Source organism: Tigriopus californicus, chromosome 4, assembly GCF_007210705.1.
Source record: "Tigriopus californicus strain San Diego chromosome 4, Tcal_SD_v2.1, whole genome shotgun sequence".
Lineage (NCBI taxonomy): Eukaryota > Metazoa > Arthropoda > Copepoda > Harpacticoida > Harpacticidae > Tigriopus > Tigriopus californicus.
Window position 1 is genome coordinate 5,896,844 of NC_081443.1, and position 14,034 is coordinate 5,910,877.

Sequence of the window (14,034 nt, forward strand, 5' to 3'; positions counted from 1 at the left end):
TTGGTTTTTTCAATTTTAGCAGCCTTTTACAAATCGATAGGACTCTGGCTTGATGGTGATGACCATGGCTCGGAAAAAAAAATCTTTTTGAGGGCCAAGTTATCACTGAAAAATTTTAAATCATCAAATAATTCATTTTCACAGGAGAAAATGGCAAGGATATANTTTGATGACACTTTTTAAAAATAGAAATCAATGTATAATTTCCAAAGTTTTTCCAGTTTTGTCCCTCAATTCTAAATTTGATCCAACCAAACATGCCCAACATCCGATGGGTATGGATCAAATTTTGAACTCTATGAGCGAGGGAGGAGGAGCATTGCTTGAAATTTGTCATCCACGGAAGTGATTGTGGTATAATGAATAAACTATTTACAGTCGAAGCCCTCAAGGCATGGATACTTAAAACAGTCCCCCATTTTGCCTAATGACAATGCACAAACCTACAAGGGCTATATTCGTTTGGCTTTTTTCACGGGCTTTTCTATACGCTACAAGGAATGCAATCACCAGTACTATTAAAGTGAAAGGTTGTAGTTCGTCTATTTTTTACCTATTAATCTTTATATGATATTTGGTCTTCCAACGAATTTTAGTTGGTAGGCCGAGCTAGTCCTTGAATGTAGGGTTGATCTGGAATGCTATTTAAAGATTTGGCCAAATTTGACTTGAAAAGTGCTACCGGATCAATGAGGCATTCGTATTTTCTACGAATATTAGAGGAAAGCAAATGAAACAATGAAGGAGCTCGAGAAAGGAGAGAAGTGAACTTTATTCTTCGAACGGAAAGAATTGACTTACTATCAGATTTAAGGAACTTGAAAAATTTGTAAGATGCTGATCAGTCAAGGAGGCAGCAAGGACAAGGTGAGAATCTGTACCCTAAGATAGCTGGTTTAAATCCCATTTCTGGAATATATTATGATTTAATTTTCCTTTTCATCTACTTGTTGCTTGATTTGGTAGACAAAAATAGCCTCCCAAAACGTGTTGGTGCCTATGTTTCCGAAAGGTTATTTGCAAATTTGCTGTCCATAAAGACCATATTTATCTGCAAATTTTGGCCGGCCCTACTCATCACTGTTTATAGGCCATCATCCGGTTTTTGGGCTTTGTGAATTTCTAACACTGTTTTTCCATGGTGTCGTTTTGTTTCATGGTTGCAAATGTTCAATAATCATTAGTTGAGTACAGAAAAAATATGTCGGTTTTAAATGAGCGACTAACTAGGCGTCAATATCCTTCAAATGTCATATAATTTTTACCATTGAAATTCATCTAAGACCCACCTTAATTGAAATCTTTAGAATAATTCATTTTAATCCTTAAGAGATCAATGTATCGGACTAAGCTACCAATAATTTGATTAAAATAGGGGTGTATGTAAAATTTTCCTCCATTATGATTTAAGTATATGATGGAAACAATCTCTAAAAAAAATTAGTTGAACCCGTTTGTACCCTAGCTTAAGAATTGGCCATTATAGTAACAAAAAACATCTATTAACTCAATTGAAACTTTGAGTCATGATTGTGCATTTGTATTTTCTTTGGTTAAATGCATTTAAATGGATTTGTTTTGCTTCTGAGATAAAAAAAAGCCCTCTAACCGGATGTTTACTGTTCTACATGAGGTTGCGTGATGGTAAATCAAGATGTTTGTACAGTTGCATAGGGTCATGCTCGCTAGGGACCCTGGATTCATTTGCCTAGAGCATCTATAATGCTCGCAATCATCTTTGGAGCAGCTATTTTGAATTTACTCTGAAAGTAATTATGATTGGATGTAAGACGAAAATGACCTGCTCCTTTCATAGGGCAAGGATTTTTGAGTCGCATTGAATGCCACAAAGACATCATCACTCAATGTTACCAAATACTCATGTATTTTTATGGACTCTTCTTTAAACGTTTATTTATATAAGTAATTGTTTTCACTTGATGCAATTTAGTGGATGCTTAAGGCTTCGGTATTCTTATGGTACTACTTACGGAAGATATGAAGAATCAACTGACATTCAAGTTTGACTTTCAATTTTATTCTAATAGGCTCCCACATTTCAATCTATTTTTCCTGAAAATGATCATACAATATTTGATAAGTGTGTATGTTTAGAATATTTCATTTTTGTGTTTAATGTATGGTGTTTTTGTATTTGGCAATATTTGTAAAGATATTGACGATCGGAAAGAAGAGCTCCACTAACAGGCTTCGAGTTCCCGGGTTTGTCTGTTTGGTGTGGAAATGTCATCGAAGAGAGCGGGCTAGTGGAACATGAGTGTTGTGTATTGACTTGTCAAGCTCTAGCTTGATGGAAATTTATTGAATAAATAGTACAATCCAACCCAAACCTTGCAATGAAGTTGCGTGATTTTAGGTTGCACATTCGCCGATTCGTATTCTCAACTGCCAACATCATGCAACTTGATCGAGAGGTTCATGTAAGATTTTACCACTTACAACATAAATCTGCAACAAGCCAGAGTTCGAGAAGGCGATATGCTTCCGTTTCGTTTAGTTGTTGTCCTCTGTGAGAGCGTCTGTAGCAGTATCAACAGCCGATGCCAATTTTGATGTAGAGGCGGCCGAGCCAGGAACTCGTTTCTTTTTCATGTATTCAGCCATCGTTAAGGGTTTCGGCTTTTTGGCCTTTTTCTGGAATTTCATGTCATTGAAATTAGAAACTTGGCCTTCCTATGTTTGTGGGAATAAGGCCGACCAATTCACATGTGAAAAAGACAATTTGAAATCACTTTGATTGATATCTAAATGAAGAAGAAACTTGTTGGTCCATTCAATTTCCGAGTGCAGTGCAATCAAATTTTTGTAATGGGGCAAGCTAATTGTAATTGAAATAGTTCCAGCCTATTGGCACTTTCAATCATGCAAAAGAATTTGCAAGTGTTCCTGAATGACGCTGAATAAAGGCCTTAACTGTTTCGTTAACATGTGAGCATGCAGCTATGTGTGCAGGCTGTAGGGTATTCAATTGTTGTGCATGTTTGTGTGATTTGTTTCAAACAATGATCCAATTGAACTAAGTGGAAGCCTCCCCTTCGTTAGTTACCTTCTCCTCTGGGGGCTTTTCAGAGGGAACTTCATCAGCTGGTTCTTCTGGTGGCTCTTCAACTTCGTCAAAGGGAAGATCCTCACCTACCGAACTTGGTTCTTCAGTGGTTGCACCTTCCTCAATTTCTTCTGGGGTTTCTTCGTTGCCATCATCTTTGGAAATGTCGGGTTCTTCCACTGGGGAACCCTGTTCACCATCTTCAATTTCTTCAACGGCTTCTACTTTCTCTCCTTCTGGTTCTTGGTCTTCTCCAAGGGTCTCTTCTTCTTCTCCCTTTTCCAGTCCATTATCCTGTGGTTGAGCTTCGGATTGTGCCACAAGCACAATATTATTGTTCATGATCTGATTGATTGGAAGGTCTTTTGAAAGGATGCTCATGGCCTCTTTGAGGTCACCGATGAAGATTTTTCCAGGTTCCTCGAGTAAGACCTTGCTTAACCTCTTGTGATTGTCAGCTCGCATGGCCCAAGGTTTGATAAGGATCAATATAGCCAGAGTTATTTTCTTGAAGATGTCACGACTCCATCTGTTCAAGAACAATAAATCCCATACATAAAAGAGGTTGTTTTGGCTCAAAATCCCTGCAAACGCTTCTGATATCCATTTTCTCAAGTAAACTGCAACATCTGCAAATAAGTTCCAGTCCTTGTTTTTGCTATCCTTCTTCTTTTTATACAAGTCATTCCAGATCTTGACGGATTTTTTAGTGTCCTCGTGGAGGATTTCATAAGCAAAATCGTACACGTCCACTTGACGAACTTGCTTCTCCAACGCCCTTTGTAAGTGTTTGGCATATTCGTCATCCTCTTTGGTGAGAGTCCTCAACACATCATCTGCAATTCTGAACACCTCAGACCACCTGGGTACGCACTTTTGAATAAGCAAATGAAGGTCAGAAGCCAACCGGCAAATCGTCTTTTCTTCCTTTTCATCGTCTTTTCGAGGAAAGGCCACGTGGAGGGCATGCAAGAGGAAGATGTGACTGTTGCTGTAAGTCTTATTCAAAACATTGCAGACATTGAGTACATGAGCATTTTGTAACATGAATTCGTCCTCTGCAAATGGCTGCACCACCTTAGTCGTGTGATAGCTATCAATGATAACACTGTAGATCTTCTTGTAGTCCGAGCTCTGAACAGCTCGTTGCAAATTTCCCAGGTTCATTTTTTTGTTCACATCGCTTCGGAACTGCTTTCGAATCTCGCCGATCTTCAATTGCTCTCCCTGAAACACGTGTAAACAAGTGTGGTTTAGACATCAATTTAAGAGAATGTGGGCATGTAATCATTGTCGGCATAAAAAAATTCCACAAGTTTAGCTCGAAGTGATTAGTGGAGAATATGTAGAGAAAAGTGAAATGCAAAAGCACAAATTAAGCAAGAAATCTTGTTTAATCTTCAAGAACCATTTAAACTTATGGCGATGATAGAAAAGGTAAAGATTTGATCGATTGAATGAAGAAAGTTATTTAGACAGATAGGTTTGAGCTACATAACTTTGAAACGATTTCCTTTAGAAGCATTTGATATAAAAATTATCTACCTTTATTAAAAGAGATCTACGTTTCTTGTTTTTCAACTTTTTTTTGAAAAGTGGCTCAGAGTGGCTACGACCAAGAGCAGGCCGAATTGGCGGGAAGCTCGTTCGCAGTCCATATTTCTAGAAGTCCGTGGTTTGAGTTAGAGTCGTGAAATGAAACTAGGCTTAAGGAAGAAAGAAAGATGATGTAGATGATTGTTGCATGCCAATCTACGTAAACACATTTTAAATTCGTCGAAGCGTTGGCAATTTCTTGTTCAAAGAAGAAGGTTGCCACACTACAAGTGTGCACTGATCTGATGGTAAAGAGATATTTCCAGACGTCCAGTCGAGCTTTTGTAACCTTCAAATTTTGTAATGTTTGAACGCGAGTTGGAATTTTCATGATCAATATGTCTATAGACCTCATTCGGCCTGAATGGGCCGATTTCTCTCATTATTCTAAAGGAATGACTGGATTGCTCATCTCTCGACGTTCCAAAGGTTTGGAGCTTTTCTTCGTGTTACAAGATCTAATACCTTTTTGAGGTAAATGACGTCAACGTGGAGACCCTTGTCCACTTCCCATGTGACATGATCGAATGTTGGATAAAATTAGACATATTTGCCATTTTCTCTCCTCTTTTGAATAACTGCTGCAATGGAACAAGTAGAAATGTGGACGTTTTGCTTCAACAATATCGCACCAATGTCATCGAAGCCTGGAGACAAGTCCCATTCGAGATTGCCAATGGCATCTTTCATGGCACTAGCCGAAATGGTAATGTTGTCAGCAGTTACGAAGTACAGTGCTCGTTCACAGCGTTTGATTCTTATCGATGTCAGTTTCAGCGATATGTCCTTTCATTGGGCTGGAGTCTCTTCCAGGTTACGTACGATATGGTCATCTTGGTTGCCTATGGAATCTTCTGCGACCATTAGTCGGGCCCAAATTTTTGTCAGTCCTTGAAACATCTTCGAGTACGGACCCTCACAATGCTTACAAAACCCCATCTTCATATTTGATACATTTGACCTAGGTCTTGGCAACGAAGGTAAGTTTCGGAATGTATCAGGTTGCCATGATGTTATCTAACAATGTTGATAACTATTGATAATTATTTACTATGAAAACCAATTTAATTAATTTCTAGTTTTCCCCTCCAACATAGTTTATGGCTCATGTAAGGAACCACGTGGTAACAAAGAGAAAGATGAGGGTCATCAACTAACTTAGAGCAGTTTGAAAGAGTGATTGATTTTCCACACATACCAAATGATGATACCTTAGTCACTTGATGACTGAAGATAGTTGGAGAACCTAAGCTCACCCCTTCCTGCCAACCTGGATTTGAGCACACCAGATTGTGCAACCCATCCTCCTCCTTAGCTGTTCCTCAAATTTCTGGATGCCAGGTCAGAGTAAGAGTTCACCAACATAATTCAGTCCTCTCCTTAACAAAGTATCTTAAGGGAAAGGATGACCATTATGCGTTTGCAATACCCGTCACTCTTTATTATGAAGGTTTTTTTTCAAATTTGGATTTCTTATAGCACACTTGGCCACTCATGACACTTTTGGTGAGTTTACCTTTTCAAGCCATTGAGCTTGAAAGAAAGACCAAGGACTTGCCAAAGCTTCTCTTGAAACTCAATTATGTAAAAGAGGTGAACTCTTCTTTCAAGCTTCATTTTGCTAGACTTCATGCAAAGAAAGAAACGGCCATTAAATAGATAACTATTTCGACATGATTGAAGGAAAACCAGTGCAAAACCACCATCTACGGTTGCTTTTGTAACAGGGAGCAATGAAGGTAAAGGAATAAACTTGGAAGGAAATATCTCTTCCCGACTTCTCTGCGATCTCGTATATACACAACTTCTTTTGAAAATAATGACGGTACCTTTGTTTTTTTCCCTTTATCTCGGCCTCGTTTCTTGTCTTTTTGATCATCAACCGCCTTGAATTCTCCGTAATAAATCGAATCAATCCAAAACATTTCCCTCAACTTTCCAGGAAGCATGATGTTTTGGGACCTGAACGGTTCCACATAAGCTTCTTTGGCATCAAATTCCCTGACCTGAGACATTAACGACATGAGAGCCCCTCCAGTTATCTCGTTACCAATCTCGCCCCTTGTAATTTTATCCTCATTCTGAAAAAAAAAGAGTTTACATTAATCCTCCGATAGAACATTGGCCAACTTTTTGCTATGATCATTCGACTTAAAGATAGACTGCCGTTAAAAAGAGGACTTTCCTTGACCCTTTTTTCTTGATCATTGTTCGCTTCTTCAACGTCTTCTTCAATTTCTTCTTTCTTGGCACTTTCAGATTGTTCCTGTATTTGTTGCTCCAAACTCTCCTTGAAAACCAACCGGATCTCATTGGCAAACTCGCCCAAAGGGTCTTCGCCTTCGTAATCTCTGGATAAAATAAAAACATGCATTATTGTTCGCCCAAACGTATGAAAAGAGCCTCGTTGTAATAAGAATCATTTCCAAAAGGGCAGCTGAAGGTTGAATGACATTTTTCGTTTCTAATCTGATTTAATTTCTACCTGCTTACCCCAATTCCTTGGGATAATCCAGATCCTTGATGCTTTTAAGCGCATTCTCTTCGAGGAGTTCCCTCATCTCCTTCAAGTACATTTCTTTCAAGTCAGGTTTCGTTTTGGGAGGATCCAACAACTGGGGCTTGAACTTTTGACGCGGGAAATTGACTCGCACGTAATCTTTTCCTGTAGGAAAAATAATCTGTTTGTCTGAAATCAATCAATTGGAAAAGGACGAAGATTGACAATTTACAAACCGAGCAATTGGAACATAGCTTGTTGCTTGATTTCATTGTCGAATTCTCCTCTAATTCGTTTCCGTAGTCGCTCGTTGACTTGGATACAAAAATCTTCACACTTTGAATTGGGTAAAACCACTTTTTGTCGGCAAGTTTCCAACCACTCGATTTCGAACGAGTTTTTCTCTACCTCGTCCACTGATGGAGCCATTTTCGTTCAGTTGTTGGCAGACGCTGTTGTTCAAATGTTTGCTCAGAGAGTTATCGAAAAGGTTTTAGCCCTCCAGGTACGCATTAGTAAGCCATTGAAACGAATCGTCACGCCAAGTTTGAAGTCACACCATCAAAAAAAGCGTTACTCCAAAACGAGCAGGTTCTTTCCTATAAGTCTTAGACTTGTATTTGCTTTTTTATATGAATGAATGTGTTCCCACAAGGCCCAATTAAAAGCAATTGACAATCAAGCTCCAGGGTTTGAAGTTCCTCTGGTTAAAGGAAAGCCAAATACGCTTTGAATCACCATGGCATCGCTAATGCGGTGGCTTTCTTTAGCATTTCGCTATCTTGACAACACGACCTGATCAGGATATGATATTGGCACTAACAGTTTTGGAGGGAAAACCAACCAGGTTGTGCGTTATCATGTAGTGGTCCACCTTTGTAAATGAAGGACAATATTTTTCCAGGGTATATTTTAATTGAATCTGAATTGGACACTGAAGAGTACTTAGTTAGCTCCACTTATGCTTGATTTGAGTGAGATTATATGTATTGCTCAATGCTCGCATTAATCATTCTTCAAAAAAAGCTTTGCAAACACTACGATGCATCTCACTACCTTTTACAATTCACTCGTGAATTATTTAAAAATTGTGAATAAAACTAAACAATACAAACAATTCTCTTTTACAGCCAGCCAAATGACGAACCCATGAAGTGATGAGAGGTTTCTGCCGCAACCAGGCACGATCAGTGTTGAAGTCATATCATCAAATACCTTGTACCAGAATAGGTTTTTTTATGAAACTTCGATCTTATTTTTCTTTAATTGAATATGTATCGCAAACTGTGCATACATATTGCTCGAAGTGAATTTACTTCCAGCCTTCGAATGCTACTGTCTTGAGCAAAGTAGCTGTTCCGCAATGTTCCCATGACTGTGTTTTGTGTCTCCCTCATGAATCTTGACACCTACTTGACTGCTTAAAAAAAGTTAGTTCTAATGAGTTATTTGATGCAATGTAGGCTCGTAGGTCACCTTATGAAAGCGCTGATTTGGGGTTTCATTGTCACATGCTTCCGAGCCACGTCAAAGAAGGAACAAAAACAACATCCTGGTGGTCAAATATGTATTTTTTTGTAATGGTGTAAATTATGCAGTTCTAAATTTTGGCAATAATAAAATCTAAAACCGTCACAAACCACAGGATCATAATTGTAAATACTTGTCCAAGTCCAAGGAATATTTTTTTGCTCAAAGTTGAGTGACTCATTATGCCAAAGGTCGCCTAGTCCTCTGTTATTGCACCCCAAGCCAAGTCTCTGCTCAAGTCCGACCTTCCAGGCAACAAGCTATTTGCTATAGGACGACTGAAGGTTCACAAAAGATTTGATCGACTCGAGTTCCAAGGGACAGCTTGGAACAACATTGAACCATGAAAAGCACTAGCTTATGTACGCACCAAAAGGGAAGAGGAAGAAGGAAGGAAGGGGAGGAAAAAGAACAACGTAGGCAGGCCTAGTGGTGGTAGTAGTAAGAGCATTTTCCTTACAAAGTCAACTAGTAGCCCATGAAATCAAAAAGCACTCAATCGTCCTACAACCTCGAGAAGGAGAGGAACCTGAGCATTGCGTTCTCATTTCAGTGCTTTGGTTTTACCTTCTTGACAAGTGAGCAAACTTTTCACTTTCTTATTCATGGTTCAACGAGAACAGAGTAATGAGCGGAAATCAAGGCCGACAATTGAATCGACGGCGTGGATCCAGCACTGACAAAAGTGGTCAGGAGGACGCACCAGATTTGACTCGGGTAATCAAAGATTCTTGATTCGTCATCTCAAGTAGTTCGAATATATTGTACATCCCGAGAAAAATGAGGAAGGGACGTTATACATTATCAATTTCAAAGCAAAAAAGTCAATACACCCAAGGGATTGATTGCATTCTTAACCTAATACTAACACAATTTTAAAGCCTGCGTGTGAAAGGTGCAGTCAATGATATTCTCCGAAGAGTCTTTTCCTCGTTCCCAGGACAAAAACATTTGGATTGTTTTTCAATTGCTTCAAAGCTACTAAAAAAACACCGAAGAGGTCCAAAAACCTATTTGCTCACCAGAGTCAACATCAAAACTTCAAAAGTTTAAGCATGACTTATGTGCAAGAAGAGCATTGTTCTTCAAAGAATTTTGAATAAGCTTCTCAGTAGTATGTATGTCAAAATGTCCCCCACAACAGATTTATTCCCAAATCTAGGTCAGAGTGAAAATAAAGTCCCTTTTTGTAGTAGAAATGTGCATGACTCATTGAACACATCTGAGGAGTAGGCAAAGTAGTTTCACAAATTATCCCAGAAAAGTACCAATTTGTGGGTACGTACTGCACGTTGACGAATGCAATGAGAGCATAATTGCTGTTATCGGTGCCATATTCATCGAAATGGCGTTTTTATTGCAGCCAAATGTTCCGGACGAACTTCTGGATTTCATGAAAGGAATTGCCATTAAACAACCTGTTCCTGAAGAACCGAATGCCAAATCTCCTTTGCGGCGAAATGTGAGACGAGCCCAACCCAAAGTGAATACCAATATCAACCGAAGTCACAAGAACAAGCAGCCCATGCGGGTGAAGGCTAGTCTCATCGTCCACGATACCCATGAAAACGTCCGTCCAGGCAGCCCTACCTCGGACTCGGAGAATTCCGAAACTATCACGCCATTATTTACAAAGAATCATAACGTCACGTCTTTTAACCAGAAGCCTTCCCCCCCTCACCCCCTGGGAAGATAATTTCTCTTGGCTGGCACAATTAAGGACGATAAAAAATCATGCAAAGTAGTACTATCATAAACAACCCAATCGAGCGAAACACAGATACTTAAACTAGTTGAAAGACCCCATGGCGTGACAAGAGAAGACAAAACAATATTTACAACCATTTTGCGCCTGGTCCGGAATTTCTCTCAAGAAACAGGACGAAGTTGTACGTACGTGAGGTGTACTTTAGACGGATGTCGGTCGTCATTAAGACTCTTTGAAATTCGACCGGCTATCTATTTGATTGAAAAGACCCTTGGTAGCCATTCTAGTGATAGGACTGTTATTTTTCTAGGTCTTCCCCAAGTGCGACCAAGAACCGTTGGACGAGGTGGTCAATAACGTGATGTCAATATTCGATCCCATGGGGGTGGGAACCATTTCCTTTCGCGAGCTTCTCATCACGTTCGCATTGTCCATGGAAGCGCCCTTAATCGAAAAATTGAATTGGACCTACCGCCTCTATGACGAAGAAGGACAAGGCGAGATCTACTTAGACGATCTGGTGCAGATCGTATGGAAATTGTGTGAGCTCACCAAAAGTGCAGAGGTCTTATTAAAGGTCAGCCGAGCAAATTATTTTCCTTTAGTTCCTGCAGTTTAGTAGTTGTTATGGTTACTCTTCGATTATTCATGTCATGCCCTCATACTACAGAGCAAGGTTTTCTTCTGCCACGGTAAGCCCATCTCGCCTTTTTTTCCTGTAGGACGGCCCACCAAAAGCGATCGAGAGAAATGAGGAACAAAATGAAGAAGTGGAAACCCTCGTTAGATCCAAAGCCACTCCCAAAGACCATAACTCATCGATACCACCTCCGGCCCCGAAGCAAGCCGAGAATATTAAGCTTTTGTCTAATAAATTGGGCCACAGGGTAGAATCGGCGAAACAGAAAAGAAGGGAGAGACCGAGTTCGAAGAAAACGGAATAGACCAAAATGATCAAAAGAACCAAAGTGTATAAGACCAATTCCAATGAGATCAAACTTGACGAGGTCGAGAAGGCTTTGGCTAAGAAGGTAGTCGCCCATCTGGATAAAAATGGCGACGGGCGCATCACCAGAGAAGAATTCATCGAAGGCTGTCTGACTGACGATGCCTTCCTTTGTCTCTTACAATGCTTCAATGGGGAAATCATTTGGGGAAATCTTTTCAAAGTCACTAGCATAACAGTCTCGACGTTTTTAGATCCTCAATAACTCATGCAAGCTCACGCCCTATTAACATCCTCGGCGTGGCAAGTAAATAAGTGAGAGATTACAATGTGACGCAAACAATCATTATTCTTTTAAAGACGTGTATCGCATGCTCTTACGTTAATCTTTATGTATGATGTTATCGCAAATTAAAGTCCAGTGACTTTAGTTAGCATTTGGTAGACGCCTTTCATTTGTTTGGCATTTTTGGTAGCATACTCTTCGTACAAGAGGTCATTGAGATATCCAAACCAATTCCAGCAACCGTACGGGTTACCCGTAAGGGTTCGAGCAATGGTCTAGGAAAAAGAAAAGAGAAAGTTTTCAATGCAACCTTGAAATACTCTGTAAAGGTCAAATAAGCCATGCTGTTTTCCTCGTACCTGTGGGAAAAGAATGACAAGGTTATTGGCATCTGCCACCTCAATAAAGCCCGCCCTTCGAATGAATTCCGTTCCGATTTCTTCAAATTGCATCGAACAACCATGGAAGAAAATGTGGAAGTTGCACTGAACGGACCCATCCTCGCAAGCAGGGGGAATGTAAACGAAGCCCGTCTCATCCATACTGGCACCCTTGGCATTACCCTCGAAGAACTCGTTTTGATCGAACTCAACCAATCGCCCTTGCATTGTTCCAGGCGCCGTTGGTGGTGATAAATCCCCAATCAAATGGTTCAGCATGGCATAGACGCTACCGAAAAAAATAAATTTCAGATGACCTCCTAATTCGAGACAATAACAAGGAGTTAAAGTGCAGCCAAAACAACCATTTTGTTGCCTCTTTCCTATTGTGGACAAAGATCGCTGAGAATCTTTGCTCTCCTTTTTGCTGTCTTGTCTATTTTTTGGCCAAAAAACAAGAATACAGCTGATTTTGCCCAAGTACACAAGTCGACGGTGCAAAATATTACAGGGTTGTCCGAAAATTTTTGGCCAAGAACGGCAAGGAAGAACGGCAAAATTCGGACAGCAAACATAATTTGTCAAAATAGCGTTCATTTTATGTCTTCGGGTACTAAAAACTTACAATATATCAAAAGGTATTTCCAAACGACAGGCGTAAGCATCTAATTAACTAAGACACCAAACTATTGTGCCTTTTCAGGTGAAATTTAGTGACCTTAAACGTTGTTCTACAAGCAGCATAAGTGGGATTTTGATTTTCCAACCTTTCTGTTCAAAATGGCACAATTTGACGAGGAAATTGGAAAAATATTTGAATTGAAAGACTAAAAACTTTTATCCTTCGTCTAAGACAGACGCAAAATTTTTGTAATATCATTTCATGTTTTAAGAACAAATATACATAGTTGCACGGCTGTAATTTAACATATGTACAAAGTTCAGAACCGAAATTGCCAATACAAGTGTTTGTTTGTTATAAAGTCATATGGCAGCTCTCTTTCTCGGCCTGCCATATGATGATGTGCATCCCAGTTAAGGGATATTCCTGCTCCATCATCACAACCAACATCAATTATTACTTCACCCTCGCGAGTGACTGCAGGTTTGTCCAAATAAGTTATTAAAAGCAATAAATCGTATTTCAATCAAATACTAGAAGATGCTTAGATTTGACTAGCCAGGGATTGAACAAGCAAATTGGAAAGGGGTTGCTCTAACAATACGTTACTAAAGCTGACCTGGGCAAATCAACATAGTGCATTCAACATAGGAATCAATGCGAGTATAGCCCGCTTCCTTCTTGACCCAAAATATTTCGACAACCCTGTAGGCCAAAAATCATGGTACATTAAAAGAAAACGAAAAAAACTTGTGGCACTCTGATCCAATAGTGGTTACATTTCCGTCTCATGTTGTACGCAACAGTAGTCACGTAATAGTTCCAGCTCACTCACCTGTCAAAGTCACAATTTTGAATATAGAATTTGTCCGTTACACCACAAGGTGTCCCAGCATGATCAGAAACCACGGCATGAGACGCTGGCAAGTCGTTCTTTAGCTTCAATTGACTTTCGGGGTTGGCCAAGAAGTGATTGTAGAATTGTTCCACTTTCGAGGCCGACGAAACTTGGACGGTTTCATCTTCTGTTCCATGAAAAATGTACACTCTACGGGATAATAACAATAGTATGGTATGTTTCTTATAGAAAATATAGCAAATGAAGCGGTCGATGCTTCACTATAAACGATATACAAGTAGTTTAGTTAAGATATCATGCACACAGCCGATTGCGGGGAAATATTGTTTATCTTTCATTGTAAAACTTTGTTGGCGAAAAATGAGGAATATAAAAAGGTGACAAATGAATTACTTGTTTACTCTCGTAAGTTAAAACACGATTTTTAGATAATCATCCGTAAAGCTGAGGCCGAGTGATTGAATAAATATTTGAAAGTCAGTGTGGTAAATTGCATTTGAAATTAGTACAATGAAACGGCAAAAAATCATAATTCAGAGA

General features: G+C 39.5%; 4 protein-coding genes across 5 annotated transcripts in view; 2 read left to right on the top strand and 2 right to left on the bottom strand.

Moving 5' to 3' along the window:
* Positions 1–2,079: 2,079 nt before the first annotated feature.
* On the bottom strand, positions 2,080–7,854 carry LOC131879920 (uncharacterized). Its single transcript, XM_059226413.1, has 6 exons — positions 7,400–7,854; positions 7,157–7,328; positions 6,849–7,014; positions 6,493–6,744; positions 3,068–4,294; positions 2,080–2,655 (listed from the first exon to the last, which is right to left on the bottom strand). The coding sequence occupies exons 1-6, from the start codon at positions 7,590–7,592 to the stop codon at positions 2,515–2,517; spliced, it is 2,151 nt and encodes a 716-aa protein (XP_059082396.1). The 5' UTR covers positions 7,593–7,854; the 3' UTR covers positions 2,080–2,514.
* Positions 3,973–10,389, top strand: LOC131879580 (uncharacterized). Its single transcript, XM_059225938.1, has 3 exons — positions 3,973–4,060; positions 9,247–9,410; positions 10,057–10,389. The coding sequence occupies exons 2-3, from the start codon at positions 9,321–9,323 to the stop codon at positions 10,387–10,389; spliced, it is 423 nt and encodes a 140-aa protein (XP_059081921.1). The 5' UTR covers positions 3,973–4,060; positions 9,247–9,320.
* Positions 10,390–10,684: 295 nt separating this feature from the next.
* LOC131879933 (neurocalcin-delta A-like) lies at positions 10,685–11,782 on the top strand. Its single transcript, XM_059226427.1, has 2 exons — positions 10,685–10,978; positions 11,124–11,782. Exons 1-2 carry the CDS (start codon positions 10,763–10,765, stop codon positions 11,343–11,345), a joined length of 438 nt encoding a protein of 145 aa, XP_059082410.1. The 5' UTR covers positions 10,685–10,762; the 3' UTR covers positions 11,346–11,782.
* The window catches only part of LOC131879932 (poly(3-hydroxybutyrate) depolymerase-like), an 8,028-nt gene continuing 5,664 nt past the window's right edge, over positions 11,671–14,034 (bottom strand). For both annotated transcript variants that reach the window (XM_059226426.1, XM_059226425.1), the window contains 3 exons: positions 13,471–13,683; positions 11,993–12,302; positions 11,671–11,908 (listed from right to left, as the gene is read on the bottom strand). In XM_059226426.1, the coding sequence (XP_059082409.1) occupies positions 11,759–11,908; positions 11,993–12,302; positions 13,471–13,683 (673 nt within the window). In that variant the 3' untranslated portion in view covers positions 11,671–11,758. The remainder of the gene's footprint in view (positions 11,909–11,992; positions 12,303–13,470; positions 13,684–14,034) is intronic.